The sequence below is a fragment of the Gambusia affinis genome, linkage group LG07, assembly GCF_019740435.1.
Source record: "Gambusia affinis linkage group LG07, SWU_Gaff_1.0, whole genome shotgun sequence".
NCBI lineage: Eukaryota > Metazoa > Chordata > Actinopteri > Cyprinodontiformes > Poeciliidae > Gambusia > Gambusia affinis.
Window position 1 is genome coordinate 8,681,852 of NC_057874.1, and position 26,367 is coordinate 8,708,218.

Consider the following 26,367-nt stretch of genomic DNA (forward strand, 5'->3'; position numbering starts at 1 on the left):
CTCTGCATCCTGATGAGGCCGCCTTCGTGGTAGACATGGTTGGTGGTGGCAGCATCATGCTGTGTGCATGCTGTCCTTCAGAAGTTACAGTGAAACTGGGTTACCGTGGAAGAAAGTCAGTATGACGATGCAAAACATTTGAGAGAGGAGTGGAGTTTCAGCTTACAGTGAGGAAAGCGATCCTGAATGTACAGCCGGCGCTCCAATTAAACGGCTTGGATCACCAGATATTCAAGTGATTGAAAGGTTCAGTCAAAGTCCAGACCATGCTGAGGAATCTCTTGGCATGACTGGATAAGAATCTCAGTGTGTAGCAGTGAAACGCCAGTACAGACAAATCTAAAAGGACATGTAGCTAGAATTGCTAAAAAGCAAGTGGTTCTACAAAGTATTCCCCTAGGAGTCTGATTACAAATGTATGGCACGTTTTGTCCGATTTTTATTTGTATAAAATAGTCAAAAACCACCTATTTCCCTCACACGTCGACTACAAAATCCTTTTTTTGTGTTGGTCTATCTGATAACGTCTCAATGAAATAAATTCAAGTAGATGTAAAAACGAGACAAAATGTGTAGAAGTTCAAGCCGATGGTGTGGAAGTTCCCAGCAGAATCGTTGCATCGATGCCAGGAGGAATCCCGGACTTGTCATATCTGCCGCCCGGATCTCAAACCCCCGATATCTGGTTCGGTTCAACGCACTGCAGCTCATTTATGCGATTCCTCGCTCTGCCTGCTTGTCCACACCAGCTTCACAGAGGTCGTGTCGTCTTTGCGGCGTCCAGTCGCAAAACTCGCAGCCGCACACCCTCCCGACCCTCTTGACCCCTGATCGTCAGGCCCGAACACGTTCGCTGCTCCCCCATAGAAGCTGTTGCGCCACGTCCGCTTGTCACACAGCACCTTGTCATCGGGGCTAAATTGCAGAAGGGAGGGAAGTGCGCCTTGCCCGTATGACACAGGGAAACAAGGCTGTCATCATCTACTCGGCTATTTTAAGGAAACCTGAGTTATTTCTGACTCAGGAAGCTGAACACCTTTCAGTGGAGGACTGACTGATACCCGCATCATACTTTACAATTGTCCTAATTTCTAAAAATAAGAAGAGTAGCTTGGAAAAAAACTGCCTCGTGGGATTTCTGTGGGAGATTTCAGTTGTGAAATGTCACAATTTCAGGTTTGTGGCACAATATTATGAGCTGGCTCTTTGGGTGGCGCTGGAGGGATGTTTGTGTTTCCACCAATAGGCCAACAGGTTTTCTAGTATGAAGCAGCACTGCAATTCTGCTTTTTATACAGGTACAAGAAATGAATGTGTGTTCATTAGTGATTGATCGACGATGAACGGAATCAAATGCATGGAAGAAATTTATCCAGGATGATTCAGCTTTGCTCTGTCTGCAGTGGTAGTCATGTTATTTTTTCAAAGGATTAAGCAAATCTTCATACTTTTGATATGGCGGGAGTTTTATGTGATCTAGTAAAAGTATCAAAATCTGGTTTTCGTCCTTCTTTCTTCCCATCAGGGCTTTGTTTAGAGCAGCGCTGATTGACGTTTACCATATATTGACTGTAAAAGAACGTTAGTTGCGTTACTCTTCACTTCTTAACCCAAGCAGTTCACAGTTGGTGCCAGACGTCACTTGATTTCAATCATTTTTGAGAGCCATAGTTGGAGTATACTTATATTTCCCTATGGTGTGAGTGTTGTCTTTTAAAAAATGGTTAGCGTTTCCTGTAATGTAACATTTAGTGTTTTAAGTCTAACCAGAAGACGCTGGGTTATGAAACGCTGTCAAGACATGTTTTTTAAAGTTGAGCTTCTGATGCTTGTCTTTTTGATTAGTTTTTCTTATCTTCCTGAGGAAAAGGAGGGGACATATGCAGTAGGATGTTCACGTCTGACATCATCACTGTCACTTTTGGGTGATTTTCCCTTTTTATACAAAACCTAGGCTTGCTGAATTACTACATCAAGCCTAGATTAAATAGCTTCTTCTTCTCCATGGTTAACTGTTAAATAAAAATGTTTGCTCATTGCTTTTATTAATCTTAACAAATACTTGTTTTTGTCCATTCTGAACCTGCAACAAAACATTTTTCTTCCAGATTTTCTTCCTTTTTCTTAACGGTATCTTCAACTTCTAATTAGGATTTTAAGTGACATGTTTAAGTTGCAAAAGGGCAGCAGTGATTAGACAGCAACAAGTTATTCAGGCCTCTTACTGAGTCAGTACGTAGCTTTTGATTCCTTTAAAAACCATCTCACACGGGAGAACAATGCCAGGAATTGGTTCCAAATTATGAATGAGAGCTTCATTGAGCATGAGGCATTGTTTTTAAATGGAGAGTTCAGACGCAGTGAGTCACAGGGAATCTGCTGAAGAAAACTTATAACAGCAGTTTTCCTCCACCATTTTTTTTTGTATTGCTGCAACGAAATAAATGTTGAAGACAGTATAAACTTTAATAATAGTAAAACTAATAGTATACCATTACCACTTTGTGTAGCAATAAACACTGAAATACACTTACATTAAGTTATTATCTATTTATCTGTTCAAGTTTTCTTCTAGAAAACTTGTGTTGCCCTGCGACAAACTGGCGACCTGTCCAGGGTGAACCCGCCTCTCGCCCGGAACGTTAGCTGGGGATTGGCACCAGCAACCCTCCAGACCCCATTAGGGACAAAGGGTGTATAGAAAATGGATGGATGGATGGATGGATGGATGGAAAACTTATGTAAAGCCCAGTGGCTGGGTGCCGTGTTTTTGATTTAAAAAACGTTTAAAGTTGACAGGAAATTTGAAAATGTCGCTTGATAATTATGTGTTGTTAAAAGTTTGGAAGAAGAATTTCTGAACACCAACTACAAATCCTTAAAAATGCAAACATTTAAAAAGACTTAAAAAAATAAGCAATGCTTAGCCTGGTGGAGGTGCAAGTAAAGCCTGGTGGTCCGCCAGGCTTATAATGCACTGGAGGAAGCCCTGCTATTGATAGGGATGGGCATATCAAGAATTCCTTAGTGTACTCACATGTAACACATTTGGTCTGCTTTAATAGAGGGAGCAGAGCTCGTTTCCCCGTTGTGCAACCGGACCAAGACCCACTTTTTGATAGGGTCTCAGTCTGCTTCTAAACAGACTCTGGTACGGTTTGCTTATGGTGTGAATGCAGAGCGGCATCAATCCGAACCAACTACAAAAAATGCTGTGTGGAGTCATTTTTTGACCCCAAACGACAGAGTCTGTTTGGACCCCACGGTCCACTTCTGGTGAGCGCTTCAGTGTTGCTAACGCTACTACTTCATGTAGTGATTGTGCTGAAATCATCCCTTATCCGTTGTTTTCTCCTTAGCGATGCTGTGGCCAGCGTGTTGTGGGTCAGAGGATGCAGAGCTTCTCATCTCATTCAGCTTGCAGCCGCTTTTGCCGACACCATTTGAAAATTTTAAATATTCCATTGAGAAACCAGCGTTCATTCGAAACGTTGTAGAACTACAGTCAGAGTCATATTTTAGATATATTATTAACAGCAAACGTTTGTGAAAAACATGAACGCAGCAAGCAGGACTTCCAAAGTTTGTTTTTCTGTGTCTGCTCTGTCCCGCCCCCATTATTTCTATCCAATGGGAGCAATGATCATTACCCACATAGCTTCGTTTACAAATTATAGTCCGCATGCAAAACGTTTCAGAATGTGATGCCAAACTGCACCAAATGGCAAAAAAAAAGAAAGTTTGCTTTTGGGCCGGACCAAAGGACTTTCCTGGTGATTATACAACGCAAATGATTGAGTCCAGGACAAAATTCATCTACTGAAACCTCTTTTTGGTTTTGGTAAAACCAGAAAGATAAGATAAGATTTATTTGTCATTGTCATCAACAGATTACAATGAGATTGAGACCGTTTTCGACTCGAGTTAAAGTGCAGGTTATATACACATACACAACACACAATATAAATATACATACATAAAAAGATGAAGAAACAAACAGCACCAAACGAGAAATAAATAGACATCAGAAGATGGTTGCAGTGCCTGGAGGTGTCGCAGAGTAAACAGAATTTACATTTTTAGCAGAGTGGCGTCAAGAGCAGAAGTTCTTATGCCTTTAAATTTAGCGCCATGATTGCCATCAGGTAGAAATTGTTTTTTAGGCGATTTGTCCTGGTTGTTTTTGCTCTGTATCTCTTGCCTGATGGCAGCAGCTGGAAGAGACCATGGCCAGGGTGTGAAGAGTCATTTGAAATGACTTTCTCGCGGAGCCTGGAAGTGTAAATCTGTTCCATGGTAGAGAGGGCGCAGCCTATGGTTCTCTCTGCTGCCCTGACAACCCTCTGGAGCGCCTTCTTGTCCGAGGATGTGCTGCTGCCGTACCAGACACACAGACTGTACGTGAGCACGCCATCTATGGAGCAGTGATACAAGGCCTGCAGCAGGTCTGAGGGGAGACAGTTCATCTTGAAGATTCTCAGAAAGTACAGTCTCTGCTGTGCCTTCTTCAGCAGCTCCTTGGTGTTGGTGCTCCAGGTTAGCTTGTCCTCCAACTCCATGCCCAGAAAGAGGTTTTAGTAAATGGTTTTAGTAAATGGGAACAAATGAAACTCAAAATTTGAATGAATTTTGGCTACAGTCACTCTGCAGACAAATGTAGTCCAAATCTGGCTTTCTAGGCCACGTGTGACCCATTTCATCAGACACGCACTATACATTGGAGGAGGCAGGAAGTGGCATAATCAAGTGTAAACGGTGGACAAAACAAGCCTGGCAGACATTGGGACTGCTTCTGTATTTCATCGTTTCAAACAATGCTAAGTACGAGCTAATTACAGCAGGAGTCCGGTGCTGTTTGCATAAAAATCATAATGTAAACATCCACACAAAGAAAATCAGATCTCAGCCAAAAACAAAACCAAGCATGAGGTTCTGCAGTGTGAAACCAGGAAAAGAGTTTTTCACGCTCGTAAACAGTGAAAGTGAGACTCTATTGGCTCCCACAGTTTTCTGTCTGTCACGATCTGACTGATGCACGATTAACCGGAAATACTTTGCAGTATGGCGGAATTCAAAATATCAACGGGTCCTATCAAAGCAAAGAGAAAATGGTTGTCCTGCAGAAATTTCTGTTGTTTTCTGTCAGCTTAGGTTAACTTTGACTCTACACAGGGACAGCTGTTAGAAATGCTACCAATGCTAATAGTGTTAGCATTAGCATAAAATGCTAAAGATTGCGTAAAATGTGAACTGGCCTGCTTTCATGTCTGTTGTGAAATATGAAAATCCTGTTTAACAGTAAGGCTGTGTGAGGACTTTTGCTTTCACATCACATAGTGTGACACTGCCTCCGGTCCTTTGACAGGCTTCGTAAGAGTCCCATCTAATTAAGATAAAAGATCACTATAAATCAGAACCTCACAGCAGTTATTATTTCTATTTTTAATGGGTCCTGTAGAAAAAATGATTTTCTATTGATATGACGGACTTTTATTATGTTTTATGGTGTGCACAAAGAGAAAAAAGAAAAAAAAAGTGATGCAGTTTGTCTTGACATTCATATAGAAAATGTTTCATAACAAAGTGTTTTACTGTATTTATTGATTTTCAGAGAAGTAGACAGATACTGTCTTCAGCAGATGCGCTCTGCTGTTTTGGGGCGGGACAGGAGGAGTCTTAGTTCTCTCTAAATATTTTATTGTCAGAGACCAAATTTTTGGCTTATCCAGAAAGTAGAAAAAGTATTTTGTCATTTCTATTTCTGAGAGAGGAACTCAAAACCTCATCAGCTGGTCAAAGCTTTAGAAAATCCGCCATCAGAGGTCAACTATAAATCTTTGATCTGTACATCTCTAGCTATTTTTAAAATCACGATGTACATTTAAAGAACTGCACATGGATTTCAAACAGGTTTGAGTTAATATAAAGATTCTGAACAGAGAGGAAGCCAGGACAATAGAGGAACCTAAAGTCGCCATGTTGGGACTGCATTCGGAGAGCCGTGTGCTTCTGAACCCGCACATTTTGTTCATTTACGAAGTAAAATGAGATCCGACATCCGGTTTTAGCTGCATCTAGAAATCGGTTCTGGTGCTTGAGTTTCAAAGGGCAGAGGTGATTGTGAATCAAGTTTCATTGTGGCCCGGGAGCCATCGCTTTGGCTTGGAAACCCCGTTGAAGGTCACAGTGGCTTTTGTGGGGAGGCCATGGGTTTGCGCCTTTAGATCCTCTCTGTGTCCAATGTGGGAAAGCTTGAGAGGCCCCTGGCATCTCCTGTGAGAAACCCCACAAAGCAGCAGACACGGAGCAGAGCTTCAATGACTCACCAGTCTCGCTCATTAAAACAAGTGAGTTTTCTTGATCCATTCATTCAGCCCGATGGGCCAGAATCATCATCACAGGCTTAATAAGAGACAGCGCGGTCACTCTCGCCCTTGTAATTAGCCGGAATAGCAACCCCACACTTTTCGTCATCTTTTTTATCAACTCCGCCAGCTCGTGAATGAAGCCAGCGGAAACACAAACCGCACCAGCAGGGAGTAGTATCCCTCAGAAAAGGAAGTCCAGAGGATTGTGGCTGTTGTATGTGGCACCAGGGACATATAATCTGTGGTCTGTTTCGGAGCAGGAGTCCTCGCAGGCCTGAGTTAGGCATACTTCTGTCTCCTGTGAAGAGAAGCATTCACAGCAATCCTGTTGCCTTAGACCCCCCGCCCCCCCTCACTCTCTCAGTGAAGACATAGAAACAGTATTAATATGCCATGAATGGAGACAGACAGACAGGCATTATCCAGCACTGCAGCAGCTAGTGGAGCAGGATGCCTTGTAAAAAAGCCAGAGGAAATATTTCTCTGCATTAATGGTAAGTCCCTTTGATAAGAACTGCTTGTGTCATATCGGTGAGGCGATGGAGTCAGTCCAGCCTCCATCTCCTTTCTCCTGAGGACTTTCAGTACATTGTACTTTGTCTTCCAAGTGATCTTAATGTAGATCAACCTTCAAATTTTAATTGGAAGGTTTTTGTAAAGCTTCGACTTCGACCAGGGTCTGATTTCTGTTTGAGACGATGCAATATGAAGATATGAGGATCATCTTAAACACTATTTTCTAATGTTCCTGCCGTAAGCAGTGAAAGGTTGTTCATTTTATGATCATGGGTAACATCACATTGGTTTTCTGTCTACAATAATATTTCTCTCTGAGTCTGTTTAAACAGAAGACATGGCTCAAAATCCAGTTTCCATTGAGCTTTTTTTCATGTTTGAACTTGATCATATTTTTTTTTTGTTAGCCCTGAACTGAACTATGATAAAATGGGTAGAGTAAAAAAAAATCTGCTTCCTTTTGTGACGACATCTATACTGAAGAGTATTGTTGTTTCTGAAGTCTGGTAGTGCATGGTGTGCTGTGAATAGTGTTGGGCTGTATTTTTCTCTTTCTGCCGAATCTCGTTTAAAACTTGACCAAATGTAATCATAAGCAACAAAACGTTTTGTCTCCAGAGATCCGTAGAACACTTTAGCACTCTAATCCCTTCAAATATCAATTTGAACCAAATTTCATATACTTAAGTTATTTACTGCATTGGAGATTTTTTCACAATGAGGTCTAAGGTCACAAATAAATTCACAGCAACCAAAATCACCAAATTTTGAGTGCGGTCACCATATCAAAAAGCATCCGGCACTGATCCCAATGTCCTGGCCTTTTTTGTTGTCATGGAGATGTAATTGGACTTCCTATATATTCGTCCGTCAAATGTTCCGTTTACTGAGTGAATGAAATGGGACGGGAAGAGCCAGGCCCTTTCACAACTGTGTGATTGCGCTTCAGAGAGCCTGAGGAGGATTTTCATTAGCCAGCGGAGCTCATTAAGCACAAAACCCCCCGCAGCAGCGCGAACCTGCCGCACACCGTTCTCATTACCATGATACAGGAAATCTAAGCTTTTCACTACAACCGTGTTATCTCACAAGGATCATAATATACAAAAAACATAAATTCTTCTTGAGCATTTATGATTAATGCATATTTTCTGATCCCCATAGGAACAATTGTGGGGTTACAGAAACAGGGACATGAGTAAATTTGCACATTAGAAGTTACCGACCATTTTGGAACATGTTTTAATTTAAAAGGTTGATCTGGACACAGCAAGATAAAAGAAAAATTCAAAGCTCATTTCTTTTCTGACTGACAGGTGGTGGAGGAATTTTTTTCAGGAGTCACAGAAAGAAGTTAAGCATTTTAAGCTCACTCTCCGATTCAATAAATTCGTGTCGGGGCGTTAAACTCCCCTTCACAATACAAAATAAGCCCATAAACATCTACTTCTTCCAACTGAGGAAACCTTACAATAAACTGAATAGACTTTTAATCGTTTTATTTTGTGTTGCTATCAAACTGTAAAGAAAAATCGTAACTGAAGGAAGCAAAAAATTAGACAAGGATGCATTTCTGCATTTTAAATTGCAAACAATGATTTTTTTTTTATTTATTTTTGCAAACAAAAGGGTTTGATAAATGGCACTCCCTTTAGCAGATGTCTAAAATTAATAATGCTGATGGCAGAGATAGAAGAAAACAGCATGCATTATATAAATCACTCTGCTAGTGACCGGAATAAGTTGATTTTCAGATTAGTTTGACTTTTTTTGTTCTTTTGGAAACTCCTCCAACCGGAGATCACTGACTGAGCTCTAACCTGCTAATACTGCCTTCACTTAATAACTAAAAATAATAACATAAAACAAATGCTATCCTGCACATTCTTTGTTGTAAATGTCTTAAAACCATCACTCTCTTGACATTTTTATGAATTTACAATTGCTGTAAAATCATATAGGTTGTATAATGGAAGTATCTGCAAATAAAACCCTGAAGAGAATTACGGAGCTGCTCATTTACCCCGTTACAAAACAGATGACAACTTAATAACTTTTTTCCTTTTATTTTGCAGCTCAACAAAAAGCAACGTACCCCGAGATATATTTATCTTTAAGATGATTTAAAAATAAATATTTCCAAGTTGGTATACTGTCATGATTGGAAATCAGTACACCCTGGGAATGATTGTGTGATTTTCAAGCACAGTTTAACACATCAATGTTTAAAATAACTTTATAAATTATTGAAAGACTGTAACGCGTTTCAAATTTTAAAGCAATTTAACTTCTTGTGAGCAACAAATAATTTCTTCTTAATGTGCCTGACCTCACCGCAGGCGCCAGTGATGACAACGCCGTCAGTCAGGGTTTTGATCAAACGTCAGATGCTTAGCTTGGCGTACCTGGCTGTTAAAGGGAAACTCAGCATTTTGGTGATAAAAGATTTTGAAAGATCTGAAAATAAAAAAGAAAAAAACTTGTAAAAACAAATTCTCAAAAAGAAAAAAGAAAAGCCAACAAGTGGAAGAAAGTCAAGACGGCTCCCAATATGCACACAAACACATAAACAAGTGAATGTTAAGAGCTGTATTAATAAAAAGATAAACTGAATATTGGGGTGTCTGAATAATTTTTGGATCCGTAAAACTCAGATTTGCTCCTGTGTGTTTTAAATTGTTAAATTATTCATACATTTACAGTTACTATAAGGGGATTTTTTATACATACTGTAATCAGTGTCTCCCATGTTGACCTGTTATATATGTATATGTGTGTGTATATATATATATATATAGATTTCATATATATATATATATATATATATATATATATATTTAAAGCTTTCAATCCTCTTTGCTGCCTATGCACAGTGCTGCACATGAAATCTGCAGCAGAAGTCTCTCCTTTATTTTTACATCGGTAACAGCAGATAAATCCCCTGTAGTAACTTAGTTGTTGGCCGGGCAAAGTGCTTTAAAATAATAATAGTAAATTAAGGACAAAGCTCTGGAAAGTTGCATAGAGCTAGTGTAGTTAACTAAATGCAGACAGTTCTGTTATTCTAAAATGTTGTTCTCTCTTATTGTCTTTCTACCGTCTACGGTACCATTAGTTACACATTAACTATGGATTAAAAAGAGTAACTCAGTGAATAAGTATACCAACATCCATTTAATCAGTGCTTTTATTTACTGTCCACCCTCCGTGTGAATTGCACAAACACAAAGAGTGCACCAGAACCTAAAAGTGTCCCAGATAGAAGCACTTCCCCAATCCCTAATAAATAAATGATGTCCTCCATCAACGAATAAGACGGCTGAAAAAAGATTGCCTGCATTTACGCTCACACAAACTGGAATATGACATCTTCTAAAGAGACCACAGCACATTAAGATTCATCTCAGGGGAGAGATACTCTTGGCGCTACACAGGCTTCCAGATGGGAGGGGGAAGCAAAGAAAAAAAAAAAAACAGAAACTCTCCTGGGTCCAAGCAGCATCTGGGATATAGAAGTTAGCAACAGGATTGGCGCATACCTTTTAACACCAACACATCTCTCAGCCTCAGCGCATTGCACACCAGAAACAATGAGTCATGGTCCCTTATGAAAAGGTGACTGAAAAAAAAGCTTGCTGGTGACAACACCCGTCTGAGAGATTGAGTTTATCCTGACACTCTATAACACTAATTTGATGAGAGGTCAGTTTGTAGAGATGGATAGTGAGGGTTGAGCTTTAGAAAACTTGTTATGAAGTACATACATAACTCCTCTAAAAATGGTTCTTTTTACACAATTCTTATAAATGCTTTTGTTTGGTTAGAACATTTTCAAAGTTTTATACATCCATCCATCCATCCTTCTTCCCTAATGGGGATCAGGAGGGTTGCTGGTGCCTATCTCCAGCTGCGTCCCGGGCGAGAGGCGGGGTTCACCCTGGACAGGTCGCCAGTCTGTCGCAGGGCAACACAGAGACATACAAGACAAACAACCATTCACACACACACTCACACCTAGGGAGAATTTAGAGAAACCAATTAACCTGACAGTCATGTTTTTGGACTGTGGGAGGAAGCCGGAGAACCCGGAGAGAACCCACCATGCACAGGGAGAACATGCAAACTCCATGCAGAAAGATCCCCGGCTGGGAATCGAACCCAGAACCTTCTTGCTGCAAGGCAACAGCTCTACCAACTGCGCCACTGTGCAGCCCAAGTTTTATACATTTTGCAGGTTAATTTTAAGCTAAAAAGAGTCAACAAGGGTGTCGGCGTAGAGCAGATTTACAGTGGTATTCATTCATGTTCATTTTATAAGACCAAGTTTAGTGGACATGCTGATGAAGTATCCAACCGGTTTTGCTAAATCTACTTTAACTTTAAAAATCATAGTCAGACTAACATTTGGGATGAAAAAAAATGATGAAATGATGAAAAAAAAGACACATTCTCAATTTAATTTTATATCAGTATTGGAACTAGTTTATTTCAGTATATGATCTACAGTGTCCTACAGATTTATAGACATTTAGAAGGCTAGAATCAATATTTTATTGCGAACGCATGAACTCAAACTAAAGATTTAGAAAAAATACCTTTTTAATGTGAGGACATGTATCCAGTGGAGAATAGAAAACCCTCGGTTAAGAAATTCACTGCTGTTGCCACATTTATTTGGCACCCTTAAATATATCTGTAGATGTGGTTGAAACTGGTTTCCATGGTTACTCTATTAAAGTTCTTATGGTTAGTAATGGCTCTTTAAAATGAAAATACTATTAAAACAGCATGTCATAAATGCGAATATTTGAATTGTTTTTTTTTTTGTGAGCTAATTTGGTGTCTTTGTGCAAAGCAACTTAGTGTAATCATCCAAAATAAAACTAGAATGCCTGGAAAACGTACTAATTTTTTTCCTATTGTTTATGCAAGAAGGCCTCCCTAGAAAAGTGTCCTGTTAAGAAGTAAGATCCGCCGTCCAACGCTGCTGTTCTTGAATTCCTAATCCGCAGTTTCAAATGCATGAGGGGTTGAATTGTTTTCTGGATGCAGACAGTTGCCAGCTAAGTGGAGGCATGGGTTAGTGAGGGAGAACTGGAGAGCAGCAATTGGATTTGTAGGTTAATAGCATCCTCATTGACCACATAACTTGCTCAGCAGGCCCAATTGGTCGCTCCAAACAGAGGGGGAAGAAAAACAAAACAAAACAAAGTGTAAGCACCACCATGAATGAGCTCCGTTCCAAACGGCAGAGCCTCAGATTCTGGCAGCGTTGGAGCTTTTAGCGCCCAGTTCATCCTCTGCCCACTGAAGCCATAATCCTGGATGTGAAGCGTCGGTTTGTTTGTGTGTGGCAGCCCTGCGGTGTTTGGCTCAGCTCTGTGTCGAAAAAGCTGTTTTTAAGTATCACTGTAAGCAACGGCGGGCAGGCTGAATTATTCCAGGGTCAAGACCGATTAGATCCAGGGATTATTGCAATGCATTTGCCCTCTGGGATAAAAAAAAAAAAAAAAGACTTGACAGTTTCCTAAACTGTTCAAGTCTCTCTGTCCCCCAGCTAGCTGAGCGTTGAATATGAGCTTTGAATGGTTGAATGGATCCTCTGTTATAGAAGGAATCTTAGGGTGACACACTATGCTGTGAGCAAATACAGCTCAGCAATGGGTAAATATTAATGGAGTAATGATGAAACATGAGCAGGAATTAAGATCACAACGATGTTGTTTTTAGAAACATCAGTTCTTGTAGTTTGTAGATTATGATGTTTGGTGAAGGGAACCTTCGTCTTTTGTGCCAAGCTGTTGCTAACGTGGAATAAAATCTGTAGATTTTCATCATGACAAGCTTTTAGTAAACAAAAGACGCATCAAAAAGTAGCTCATACGTTTTATTGTTTCTGCTGGTTTTCAGGACCAAGTTGTGCGAATGAGTGACTGATGCCAACTTCGCTTCTTCAGGTAAACCAAAGCTAACCCTGTGATCTCATGTTTTTTTTTTCTTTCTTTCTTCTTAAAATTATCTTTCTTTAGGTTTATATGTAAGATATTAAATATTTCCTTGTGTAAAATATTTTATCCTCAAAATGTTGTTTTGATTGTAATTCATTTTCAGTCACTGTTAAAATATTTTTTGAAGAGTTTTCTTTTTTTTCTTAAAATTTAAGGTTTTACTAATATTTGAAAACAAACGGCTGCATGATTGGCATTTGTAGCACTGAACAGTAGAGTTGCTGCAAATGGTTAAAGCAATTAATGAAGTCACCTGTAATTATCAGTTGTCTGTCTTAATTACTGTCAAAAAGGTCCCGGTAATAAAAGTCTTTAAAAGGTCAACGTTTTCCCAAACACACACACAAACAGCAACAAGATGGAAATAAACAATGGTTATTAATATCTTCCCAGTTTACTTATCAGATTTATACTGATGTTCATGCCGATATGTTGCACTTCTGTGACATAATTTGTATTTCAAAGTGCTACGATTTGAGCTGCAAATTTGTAGTAGAAAAGAAAAAGTGAACGTTTATTGGGGAAAGTGTTTTGTTTGTAGAAAATATTGTAATTAGTAGAATATTGCAGCACTCTGTGTGTGTTCCCATAGAATGTGGATAATTGTCTTAAGTCTGAGATTTTCCAAAGGCTGCCATCATTTCCAAATCAGGCATATTCCGGGTTGGAATCTCAAAAAGATTAAAAAGAACAACTTTGCTCTGAATGGTGCAGCGTTCCTGTTACCTGGCGTGTTTGAACAGCTAGCATTCCTCTGTAGAGAACTTAGCTGCTTAAACCTTTCTCTTTAACCACTTCTTAATACTTTAACGAATTTCTAACTGAAGTGTAGTTTGTACAAACCGCTAATGATTAAGCATGACGAGATTTACTAGTTTTGGGCAGTTATAATTGTCTGATTTCTGTCACCGCCTGATTTCTCATTACACCTTTGTTTTTTATTGTAGTTTTTATTGATCGACTCTTTTGTGTGCCCTCTCCGCAGGGCAGAATGGGTGTGTGTCCCCTGCTCCTGCTTCTTGCTGTAGCCCTCGGGGCCACAGCCCAGGATCCACAAAGCATCACAGGTATGAACGCCGTCCACCAAAAGCACATTTACATGCCGTTTGATGGCTCACACTTACACGCTTTGTCCTTTTGTTTTGTTTTATGCTCTTTCAGCTGCTCCTGCCTCACCAGCTCCCGCCACTAAACAATCCGACTCGTATGCAACAACCATCCAAGGACCCACTACAGTCAAACAATCGGTAACAAATTCACCAGTAGAAGAAGGAAGCAGTGCAACAAGAACACCTGAAAACAATGATTCCTCCAAAGACACACCAACAGCAGCTCCTACTAGTTCTTCAACAGCTGATGAGCTGAATGAGGCCTTGACTGGGTCTGTTGCCAACTCAACATTGACAGTAAATTTAACCACCACAAGCACCACAAGCACCACTACTACCACAACCACCACAACCAAAATCGAAGACAATAACGATAATGGTAAGTGCTTGCCACTTTGTATTTTGTTGTCCCATCAGACTCAGGATTGTCTTTCAAAGATCCAGCTGAAGGCGATCACTCAAACTTTATTGTGGCCGGATGTTTCCAGATACCCAAAGGTGTAAAAAAAAAATAAGGACAATAATATTTTGGAAACTACTTCATCTCTCGCATCACTGTTTCCAACACACACATTTGGGTTGATCTGTGCATCTGAGAGATCACACCTTTTTTAAATAAATTTTTATTTTGTAGTGTTTCTTTTGGTTGCTTTTCTCCCTTTGTTTTTCTCAGCTGTGTAAATGTCAACTTATATCAGCGTTTTCCAACTTTGTGGTTCAAGGATAGGCTATAGAGGAGACCAGGGATGGGCCTTGTGTACAGCATATTTTGTAGGAGTTATTGTGATGTAGTTAGATATTTCTTTCTTTTTAACTGTGGACCTGTTACAACTTACAGACAGAGCTTCCTGCACATTACTACATAAATAAAATGTACTTATTCAAAACACTGTAAGCCTAATAGTTCTTCTAAATAATACACAATAATAGTCTACAGTCATATTTTGTAGCATAGAGCAAGAAGAAGTTAGAAATGAATCAAACAGACCAGTGGAAATCCCAGTTTTGGATGTTTGTGAGCACAGTCAAGATAGATAATTCTTAATCCAGACTTTTTTCTTTCTTTTGCTGCTTGCTATCAGACAAAACGTTCGTTTCACCCATCTTTAGCATATAATCTATGCAACCAGCCTGCTAAAGGATTTAAAGGGAGAGTATTATGTAAAATCAGGGCAACCTTCTCCTATATCTCTCCCAATCAGCTCCTCCAGACTAGCGGCGGCAGCAAGTAGAAAACACCTGGAAGTAGCTCATCATGCGACCTGCTTCTCAGCGCAGCACTCCTTTTAATGCCATAATGAGAAGCGTTGCTGTGACGACGTGCTAAGGGCAGAATGTCAGAAGCTTCTTAAAGAGACAGAGGCCCAATTTCAAGGCGTCAAATTTCTTTTAAGTCATGCTTGATACACACAGCATTTAACAACTGAAGGTAACATAGTAACTTGATTCTGCTATAAAATGGCAGAGTATGGCTGTAAAATACAGGCCGCTCTGAAACGCACCATGACAGAACAGACAACTGGATTTTTTTATTTTTTTATTTTTTTTGACATCATGAAGTGATTGGTACCCAGCTGCCAGAACCATCTCGTGTCTGCAGTTTTTGTTTTTTTTATAATAGAGGTATGGTTTTTTTTCCCCCTCTGTCACAGCTCACAGATGCGTTTCATCCTGGAGAACAGCAGATGCACCGTTCTCTAAATCAGTCCCCTACAGAACATCTCCGTGCCTCCAGTGGTTCCGCAATGCCTGCTGAATTTGTGAAAGTTCACATCTGAAATCAAGTCTGATCAACTTGAATGATGATTTGAAATCGACTAAAGGCAGTTTAAAGATGGGCGAAGTGAACAAAAAAGTATTTAAGCAGATCGATAAAGGCTTTTTAAAAAGTAAAAGCACATCGTTTACGCTCATTGCTTGCGACCGAATGTCGCTGCTAATTTGTTTGATTGTGTGACAAATTTTTATTTATTGTTTTTTGAAATCAGACCAAGCGATCAATCAAGTCTGTGTGTTTGTACTTTATCTTCAGGTGATTTAACCACATCTGAATAAAGCACCTGAGCACCCGGGTTTTAAAAGTTGATTCTGTTTCGGCTGGATTTGGTTGAAGATTCTGACAAACCTTTTAGTTTTTAAAAAGCCTTTAATTATTAATGTTGTGTTTATATTGCTCAGGTGCGTTTTAATGTCTGAAAGCCTTTCTCAGAAAAAGGTTTTCACAAGCAGACGAGGTTAGAGAAATTTCATATAAAATCCTGAGTGGTTTCTGTGTTATTCATGCGGCGTGGCGCTGCCAAGAGCAAGTGAGTGAGGCAAGCAAGTTCTGTGGTCAAGATTCAACCTTTAATATTTTAGATAGGTGAACATTTTTCTGCTTTTAGCCTCCGTTGTTTCCGTTCCGGAAATATCCTTACGTGATATTGCTTCATTTGATCATTCATCCACAGAAACCGCCATCCGTACTCGCCCACAGGAGAGCAGTCAAGGCCACAGCTTTACAAATGTATTTGTGTCTCCCAAGTTTTCTAAACTTTGTCGTTGCCGCCACAGTCTAACTATGTCATTAGGGTTTTTATTTTGTAGTTGTAGCACATAACTGTGACATGAAAGGAAAGTTTATGCATCTCAAAACCACTTATTAAATAAAAATCAGCAAAGTGTGATATATATTTGTGCTCTACCTCTTTTTACTCGATATCCAATTATTAAAATCTAGTGCAAACAATCGAAATCACAATAACCGAGTTTGCGATTTCTCAGCTGATCTTTTAAAAACTTTTAAACTAAACGTGTTGACGAACATTATCCAAGGAACAGCGGAGGGTCAGGGACTTATTGGTGTATATAGTCATGACCATATGAGTTATAATAAATTCCCAATTTTCTCTGTTTTCGTTATCTCATCTGTTTTCTGTGAGCTTTAGCATCGTCAGCGCTGCGTCGTCCAGCAGGCGGAACAAACCCAAACATACAGCCAGAGCTACGATGCAGTTGTTTATGTCGAAGTATATTCATGTGTTGGAATGGCTCAGTCAAAGTTTTTATTTTTTTGTTTGTTTGTTTTTGTTTTTTTGTGAGGAAAATTCTCAAAAACAACCTCCAGATCTAGATGTGCAAATCTGGTGGCGACATACCTCACCAACATACACCTGAAATTACAACAACAGGCGGGGTTATCCCAAAAATATTTGTCGTTTGGTTTTAAAATAGCCATTTTTAACCCACTTCACACCTGTTCACTATTTTGTGTTGGTCGAACACAAAATCTGTATTAAAAGAAGGTAAACTTCATGGGTGTAGTGCAAGAAAAAGGTGAAATGTTGGAGTGTTCAAATTAAGCTAGCAGTTCATGGGCCTGAAATATTTGTACAGTTTTGACTTGAGTGTTGTAAAGCTGAGAAAAATATTTAAAAGTTTTAGTGATGATGCTTCATATAAGATGTGACTCACCCAACCTACTCTTAATTATTAATGCTCGATCTATGAAAAGTTCCCAAATCACCCAATTGATTCGAGGTTTACAAAAGCACCTAGTTTATTTTGAATTCTTGTGTAAGTGAAAGATTTATTTATTTCTTTTTTGCGCCATTGAGCCTGGGAACTTATCCAAGGGTTTCATCAATGCTAAGCATCAACTAATCGCCATTATCCAGTCGGTTTGAATAAGACGTATGTGACTCAACTATATAATACCCCTATTATATAACGTGATCGCTCTCCTTTCCGTAGGTATTATGTAATTGCTCCATTGTTTCTCTCTGGGCATCCTTGAGCCCGGAGTGGAGCGCAGCGAGCCGCTCTAAATGCCATTAGATCCGTCAAGGCTGTGTCAGTTCCACATGACACTCGCAGCCCTTTGTTCTCACGCTCTCCTCAATGCACATATTGTCCGACGGAGAACACTGAAACGTCCTGCGAATTGTGCGTGACAAAAATGCACCGTTTCTTGCTGCTGCTGTTCCTAAACAACAACAAAAAAAGTCCCAGAAAAGGCAGATGGAGCATGAAGTCAAATGATGCTTTCTGCTCAACACGCCACTTGAGGGCTAAGGAACTTTCTCAAAATCAGGCGACGGTCTCGTTCCGACTACGTGACGTTTGCTAGGAGTAGGGCTAAAAGGATTCATTGCGATTATTTGATTGTTGAAATAATTCTTCAACTAATTTAGTAATCGATTAATCGTTGACTGGAGAAGACAGTTTGCTGATAAATAAACAACATATTCAGAGTAGTAATTAAGCCAAAACTTTTATCCGCATAAATGCCAATATGTTTTACACAAAACTTCTCAAGGAGTATTTTTTTTAAATACTTGCCCAGTTTAAATTCACCAAAGGAATGCCATGTTATTGCATTTTAGGCAATAAGATATTTATTTGCATCTTTTAATGTATTTCCAATATTGTATAGACAAGGCAATGGAAAAGTTTTATGAAAAATCTTAACAATATGCCAATTTTTTTGTCTAATTTATAAATTAATTGTGAGAATAATCAATGGATCAATTGATTAAAATAGTGATTAGTTGCGGCCCTGGCGAGGAAATATTTTTCTTCGGTGATGTGTCTTACTGAATCACCAGCAGCTCACAAAGAGCAGGTGGTAGAAATGTGTACAAATAAGTGACCCATTGTAATCTGACGGAGGGGCAAAATGGAGGATACCTATATGCTGTGATGTCGAATCTGTAATCATTCTTTAGCACCAACCTCAATTTAATCTGAATGCTTTTCTGATTTATTTGCAGAAAGGCTTTTATACCAAAACTTTGAAATGATTGAAATAAAACTGACAGCTCCTTGTATCTGCTGTCATCGTGCATACAGGTTGTTACTGAGGTGAATGGTTCACCTTCTTGGTTAAAATGTGATTTATCTGTTTCTTCTGAAAGAAACCGGGTCATTTCTCAACTTGTTTAGTGTTTTTTTTCCTAAAGCCAGTGATATATTGACATAATTGGTATCCCAATAAGGTTTTTTTTTTTTTACAGATACCAAAGGGTCTTTAAATGATAAGCATTTGCAGATAACAAAATCCTATCAAGGGCTGCACAGTGGTGCAGTTGGTAGAGCTGTTGCCGTGCAGCAAAAAGGTCCTGGGTTCGATTCCCGGCCCGGGGTCTTTCTGCATGGAGTTTGTGTAAATGCCCTGAAGAAGGGGAGTATTTTAATAAAAGAGCTGGAAACGGTGCTTCTGCTCCAACGGTTATAATTAACTAAGCAGGAAGTTTTGGTGCTCTTCACTATAGCTAGCGCACCAGCAGCCCTTCCATTCCCTTTAAGGACAAGGGTGTTAGAAAATGGATAGGTGGAAAATCCCATCAAAAGCTTCATTGTCGATGCCAGCTTTCATTCTTCATAACTTGGTAGCTTCAAAGTGCTGTACTGTCGTACTCTACATTTCGTCAGTATTGCACCAACAGCATTGTTGTTGTGATTGACTCATCAATAACATCTCCAGACAGTCTATGGTTTTTGACAGCCACTGGTATTTTGCCCCTGCTGGAGTTTTAGCAGCAATATACTTCTTGCAGCAGAAGAATTAAGCCAGGAGGCTGACTAATGTTCAAACAATGTGTTGCCCAACGCTGGTGTTACTTTATTACATGTTTGTAAAGACAACTTTAATTGTTGTTTCCCTGCTACTAATTGTTTTGACTGTGAGCTTTTTGCTGAAGCTTCCTCTCTGTTTTAATATGGCTCTGTAATTAATCTTGTAACAGACGATACATGGACAAAACCTAAAGAGAAATTGTTCTCCTGCTTTATTAACTTAAGTCTTTGCTTTGAAGATTTAAGATTTTAGTGAACGGAGCAGCTTTTAATAACACTGAGGGTAACATTTAGATACGCAACAACCGATACAGTTTCTCTGTCAGTGTTGACATCATTTCAGTCGCCAAAACTATGTGTGACCTTTCACAAAGGTTACAGCGGACACGATCCCTGGCCGTACAACCACAACATGTATGAAGAATTAAGTTCTGTCAGACTCAGGGATGTTGATACCAATCATTTAAAATGATCTGGATCCAAGCCCATACCTGGGATTGAATTGGGACGTACCTAATTGACATCGATACCAGTAATGGAGCAGAAGGATACGGGCCAGTCCTGCAAAAGGCAGACGGCATAACACAGACTTGCAATGCGATATGAAAGTCTTTTAAATCTCTCGAAAGCTAAAAGGACGCTGAGAGCTTGCAGGTGTTCAGTCTGCAGGACTGGACTAAATGGTGAAATCGCAGGTTGTCGAACTAAATTCGTGATGCTGAAATAATTTCTTGCAGGTAAATATTAACTCAATTGTAGCTTCATCTCAGGCTTTCTAGTAAAGAAATGGATTGTCCAGAGATATGTTGGGCCGCAAAATCGTCTGCATAAGGATGGCTAATAAACTTATTATTGCTATTAGTTGGCATGATCCACATAAGATTTTATATAATAAACAAATGACCACAAAATGTGTTTTTATTCAAACATAAAAAAGCATTAATGCCTGCTGCTATTAAAATAATAAAACGGTTACAAAAATAGCATCAGTAACATTTATTTATTCTTTTTTGGTACAAAACTAAAAAATAAATAACTAAATGAACACTCACTGAATTTAATAATTTTCAAGCTCTTGAGGAGTGGAACATTAACTACAAGGTTTCCCCCAGAAAACTTGCTGAGCCCGGTGGTTGGGCGCTACGGGAGTCATTCATCCAGCAGCCACTGGTCTGTTTTTTTAGTTAAAAACATGTTTAAAGTTGACAGAAAATGCGAAAAGATCACTTGATAATTATATGCTATCGAAAGATTGGAAGATTTGATGCGAGTCGGACCTGAACACCAACTATAAAGTCCTAAAATATGCAAACATTTCAAAAATACTTAAGTAAATAAGCAATGCTTGACCTGGTAGGGGCACAAGTAAAGCCTGGTGGCCCGTAAAACACATGTTATATGAAGAGAGCTCAGTAGACATGGTCATTGGCTGCCATAGTGTCACAACAATGCTACCTTAAGAAGAGTGATCCTTTGGGGTTAATACCTCGACTCTCTGGGTTTTTTGTTTGGGAGGACGCAGGACTTTGAAGTAGATGGCGATTAATAACCAGGTGTTTCCAAGTCCAGTACCTTTAGAGCTACTATCTTGTAGCTTGTAGATGCATCCCTTTGTCAGCACACCATGACTCTAATGAAAGACCCACAGTTGCAGAGCTGAATGACATTCTGGGGAATTTTGCTTTTTGATTCAAATGTATCGAAGCAGGAACACACCTCAAAGTTTGCGATAGCCGTTCTTGAAGATGGGATTTTGTTGGTGTTTCCGTGTTTTTTTTTGTTGTTGTTGTTTTTCCCAGATCTAGTACCGTGGCACTAATATAATATGACCGTGTTCTTAAAACCTTTTCTGTCCCAGGAGTAGCAGTGATCGCTGTGATGGTGGCCCTGTCATCGCTGCTGGTCATCATCTTCATCATCATTATCCTCTACATGCTCAGGTCAGTGAAAGTCTGTTTCTTTCTTTTTTTGGGGGGGGTGGACCTGTGTTAACAGCTGGAAATGCTGCCGTTACCATGACAATGCCTTATTGGCCTGCTGCGACAGAAGCAGACAGACAAAATTTATTGTTCTTTTTAATAATGAATTTAAAAAAAAAAAGAAAAAAAATACTAATTGATTATATGCTTTGATTTTGACAGATTTAAGAAGTACAAGCAAGCAGGAAGCCATTCAAATGCCTTCAGATTGACCAATGGCAGATCAGATGATACAGGTGAAACGTCCACATGTACATGTAGCTGTTTGGAGTCGAATTTACCAGCAGCTGGATCAAAGTTGTTGATCTTGTTTTTAACCCTGATTTGATTTTGTTTCCTCCACTGATAACATTTCGAAGGGTTTTAAGAGGCTTTTGTTTGCTGTGATTACCTAATCAACAGGGCGACCATAGACCCCTTTTTTTGCTGGATTGTTGCCTCACATCGCCCTCTGCTGGGCATTTTTTTAACAAGCTGCCGTTGAAATGTCTGAGCGAGGTTTCCATGTGGGCTGTTGCATTCTCGTGTTCTTCTGCATTATCTCATGTCTTCATCTCCCAATCTGCCCCCTCCTCCTCTTTTCACTCTCACCTCCTTCCTTCCCGGCCCTCGGAGCAGAACTCCAGAGCGTGCCGCTATTGGCCCGGTCTCCCAGCACAAACAGGAAGTACCCACCCATTCCCGTAGACAAACTCGAGGAAGAAATGAACCGTCGCATGGCTGATGACAACAAGCTCTTCAGGGAGGAGTTTAACGTACGGCACACTCGAGCAAACATCCTCTGATAACACGCCGCCATCTGGAGCTTAAAGTAGTTTTTCTCAACTGACAGCTTGGAAAGTGTTTTAGCTTCTCCTGATGAATTTATAAAATTATAAATTGTAATATGCTAAAGCATTGCTGTTGATCAAAAGCCATTCATTACCTGGTTATAAGCAGAAACCACATTGCTTAATTAACTCCAGCAACCTTTTACTAACTAAACTAAATCTGTTAAATCTGAGTGGGGAAAAAAGTCCTTCTGCAATATTTTAAACTCATCTTTACTCAAAAGAAAGTATTAAAATGATTTTTAGGAGATTGTGAATTTATAAAACATTCCACTGTCATTTACGTAATGCATGTCGACAAAACATCATCAGGAATCCCCTCAAGATGTGAGACGGATGTCTGGTTTTCATCACATGCTTGTTTTTGTTTAGGCGCTGCCAGTCTGTCCCATTCAGGCATCATGTGACGCAGCTTCCAAAGAGGAGAATAAAGAAAAGAACCGATACATCAACATCCTGCCTTGTAAGGATCACAGAATGCTGAGTCGGGCTTTGACAGTGTTTATATTGAACTACAGTCAGGAGTTCAAGTTGCTTCGAGGTTCCTGACCAAGAGTTAGAAATATTTTGGAGCGTCTTGATTTAACATCCAGAACAAATGATTATTTTAGCTCTTTTTCTTTCTTTTGCCTCTTCTCCTTCATAATCCTTCGTCTGTTTCAGATGATCACTCCAGGGTTCATCTCTCCTCTCTAGAAGGAGTCCCCGACTCTGACTTTATCAACGCTTCTTTTATAAATGTTTGTATTTGTTTGACATTTTTACCATAAGAAACAATCCCTCTTTCATCGCATATTGTACATCCTGCAAGTAATTCCCTAATTTCTCTTTTTGGTCTCCTTCTGTCGCAGGGGTACCAGGAGAAGAATAAGTTTATTGCAGCTCAAGGTGAGGTTGGTCGCAGAAACTGTGCCGTGGTTCAGTGATAAACTTTAAGATCCTTCTGTGCTGATTTCTGCGTTTCTCCTCGTATTTTAGGGCCGAAGGAGGAAACGGTAAATGACTTTTGGAGGATGATTTGGGAGCAGAATACAGCCACCATTGTCATGGTTACCAATCTAAAGGAGAGAAAAGAGGTAGGAGAGGAAGAAAATGGCAGCCTTTATAAAATTCAAATAATCAAACTTTTATTTAAATATACAAACGGTTAAAAAAAATGCAGATCCGAAGTAACTTTTAGCATTTTTAAATAATGCAAAGATGGGAGGAAAGAATGAATAAATTTTCCCTTTAGATCTATGTTTGTGGTGGAAAAGCGTAAAAGGGTTTGTATTTGTTTCATTTGAAATCATTTGTTTTGCTTTTAGTGTAAGTGTGCGCAGTACTGGCCGGACCAGGGCTGCTGGACTTACGGGAACATCCGCGTGTCTGTTGACGACGCAGTGGTTCTGGTGGACTACACCGTCCGCAAGTTCTGCATCCAACAGGTATCACAGCGAACCTGACTGCAACTTTTCGTTCATCTTGTATGTTCAAAACACACTAGAGGACTTTGAGTTTGTGGTTTGCTCTCTGATCTGAAGTCTCCTGTGTCCCAGGTGGGCGACGTGTCCGGGAAGAAACCTCAGAGACTCGTCACTCAGTTCCACTTCACCAGCTGGCCGGATTTCGGGGTTCCCTTCACTCCGATTGGCATGCTGAAGTTCCTCAAGAAAGTCAAGAACTGCAATCCTCCTTATGCAGGCCCCATTGTTGTTCACTGCAGGTAAGTGTGTGGCTTTTTTTTTTTTTTTTTTTTTTTTTAAGTGAATCATTAGGTTGATTCATTCCACTTACAAGATGACATGCCTGTCTGACAGTGCTGGTGTAGGAAGGACAGGTACCTTTATAGTGATTGATGCCATGTTGGACATGATGAATGCAGAGAGGAAGGTGGACGTGTTTGGCTTTGTCACCCGGATAAGAGCCCAGCGCAGTCAGATGGTCCAGACTGATGTGAGTTCAGTGTCACCGCTTGCTTCACACAGCGAGGCTTTGACAAAGCGGCATCAATCATGAGCCATCTCTCTCTCTTTCTCTCTCTCTCTCTCTCTCTTTGTCCCACAGATGCAGTACGTTTTCATCTTCCAAGCGTTGTTAGAGCACTACCTGTTTGGAGACACGGAACTAGAGGTGACCTCGCTAGAGTGCCACTTAGCTAAACTCGGTGCTAACTCGCCCGGAGCCGGCTGCAGCGGTCTGGAGGCTGAATTTAAGGTATGCGTGTGTGCTGTGATTCTTCACCTATTGGTTAAACTACGTCTTCCTGCAGAAACTGTTAGCATCAAATGAAGAAGTCTGTTTGTTGTAAGCATTTTCGCAATCTCCAGAAACTAACATCCATCAAGATTCAGAATGACAAGATGAGAACGGGGAACCTGCCTGATAACATGAAGAAGAACAGAGTGCTACAGATCATTCCATGTGAGTTAAGCAGCTTCTCCTTTGTGGTGTGTGGGGGATTTTTGATGCGCCTTGCTAATTCTGTTACAGTGAGCAATTAATCACATGAATTAAAACGAGCTCAATCATTTCTGGGCACATCATAATCCCTATTATTTATGGTTTTAGAGTGTGTGGATTTTTTCCCTCTGTTTCATTTACTGTTTTAAAAAATTGTCTTGTTTTATTTTGGATGTTTAAAATTTCTTCCAGCTCTGGTGTGAAGTGCTCTTTGCAAAAGTAAAGTTTGTTGGTGTTTGAGGCATCAATACGACGCGCTTGAAAATGATCGCAAAACAATATTATCGTTTATCGTGACAACTACAATTTATCAGCCAGCAAAATCTTAACAGGCCTACTTGCCTGTTACAGTAATGAAATCTTTCCAGCTTTTTCGTTCACGATTAATACATCTGTGCTCTTTTGTTGACAGACGAGTTTAACAGAGTAATCATTCCAGTCAAACGAGGAGAGGAGAACACAGACTACGTCAACGCCTCCTTCATTGATGTGAGTGTTTTACGTCTTCAGAGTTTGAACTTATCCTTCCCACTCTGGACATTTTGATTCCCTTTTTGTTTCTCTCTGGTCAATCACAGGGTTACCGACAGAAAGACGCCTACATAGCGAGTCAGGGGCCCCTCATGCACACCACAGAAGACTTCTGGAGGATGATCTGGGAGTGGAGGAGCTGCTCTATCGTGATGCTCACTGAGCTGGAAGAGAGAGGACAGGTGTGTGTGTGTGTGTGTGTGTGTTTAAGAACTACAATATGCATCTAGGTATTAATTGGGGCTTTCATCAGGATTATGGCTCAGGAATGGGTTCATAAGCACAGAGACTTGACCTCCAAATTTCCAGTTTCAAACGGGCGTTTGTGTGACCTGCTGGACAAACGGGTCCAATCCATACGTTGAAGCTTACGGGACTTAAAGGATTTGCTGCTAACACGTTGGTGCCAAATGCCGCTGCATACTTTTGTAGGTCTGTTGAAATCAGTGCTTCTAAAGGCCGTGGCTGTTTCGACTTATTGACGTAGACAGGTGGTCGTAATGTTATGGCTGATCAGTGCATGTCTCATTTAAACTGTCAGATTTGGATTGTATAGATAGTAGGGGTGCAAGTAATCAATTAATGACTTCAGATCAATCTAAAGTTGATTTATTGACTGATTAACAATTAATTGATAAGCAGCCGTTTTCTTAAAAACTGGAGTTTTCTCTTTTATGAAGAAAAAAATTCCAGAAACTCATCTTTTCGTAACATAACGGAGAATCTTGTTCATAGTGCACTAATTTTAAAATAAAAGTAATTAAAGTTTAATATTTTGTATTCATTATTTTAAGTGCTGACTGGATAAACGTCAAAATTGTGGTTCTCTCAACTTATTAAACTTGGACTTGTTTGTAAAATATAACAAAAAAGGAACCTCTTAAGTTGCTGAACTGAAAAATATATGAATAGAATAAAATAGAACAGAATGCATGAAACACTTAATTCCCCATAAACCGAGAGATATTCATGCAGAAGTACTTTCTGTGGTTGCTCTCCAAGGAAAGTTAAAACTTCGCTCCATGGAG

At 39.8% G+C, this 26,367-nt stretch overlaps 1 protein-coding gene across 1 annotated transcript in view; it reads left to right on the forward strand.

Moving 5' to 3' along the window:
* The window catches only part of ptpra (protein tyrosine phosphatase receptor type A), a 33,749-nt gene that overhangs the window by 1,768 nt on the left and 5,614 nt on the right, over positions 1 to 26,367 (forward strand). Inside the window, exons 2-18 of the mRNA XM_044122810.1 lie at positions 12,795 to 12,841; positions 13,878 to 13,959; positions 14,054 to 14,380; positions 21,416 to 21,497; positions 21,699 to 21,772; positions 22,155 to 22,291; positions 22,739 to 22,829; positions 23,030 to 23,106; positions 23,218 to 23,254; positions 23,345 to 23,442; positions 23,674 to 23,793; positions 23,905 to 24,071; positions 24,166 to 24,301; positions 24,413 to 24,562; positions 24,676 to 24,769; positions 25,221 to 25,297; positions 25,387 to 25,521. Coding sequence (XP_043978745.1) covers positions 12,821 to 12,841; positions 13,878 to 13,959; positions 14,054 to 14,380; positions 21,416 to 21,497; positions 21,699 to 21,772; positions 22,155 to 22,291; positions 22,739 to 22,829; positions 23,030 to 23,106; positions 23,218 to 23,254; positions 23,345 to 23,442; positions 23,674 to 23,793; positions 23,905 to 24,071; positions 24,166 to 24,301; positions 24,413 to 24,562; positions 24,676 to 24,769; positions 25,221 to 25,297; positions 25,387 to 25,521 — 1,905 coding nt within the window. The 5' untranslated portion in view covers positions 12,795 to 12,820. The remainder of the gene's footprint in view (positions 1 to 12,794; positions 12,842 to 13,877; positions 13,960 to 14,053; positions 14,381 to 21,415; positions 21,498 to 21,698; positions 21,773 to 22,154; positions 22,292 to 22,738; positions 22,830 to 23,029; positions 23,107 to 23,217; positions 23,255 to 23,344; positions 23,443 to 23,673; positions 23,794 to 23,904; positions 24,072 to 24,165; positions 24,302 to 24,412; positions 24,563 to 24,675; positions 24,770 to 25,220; positions 25,298 to 25,386; positions 25,522 to 26,367) is intronic.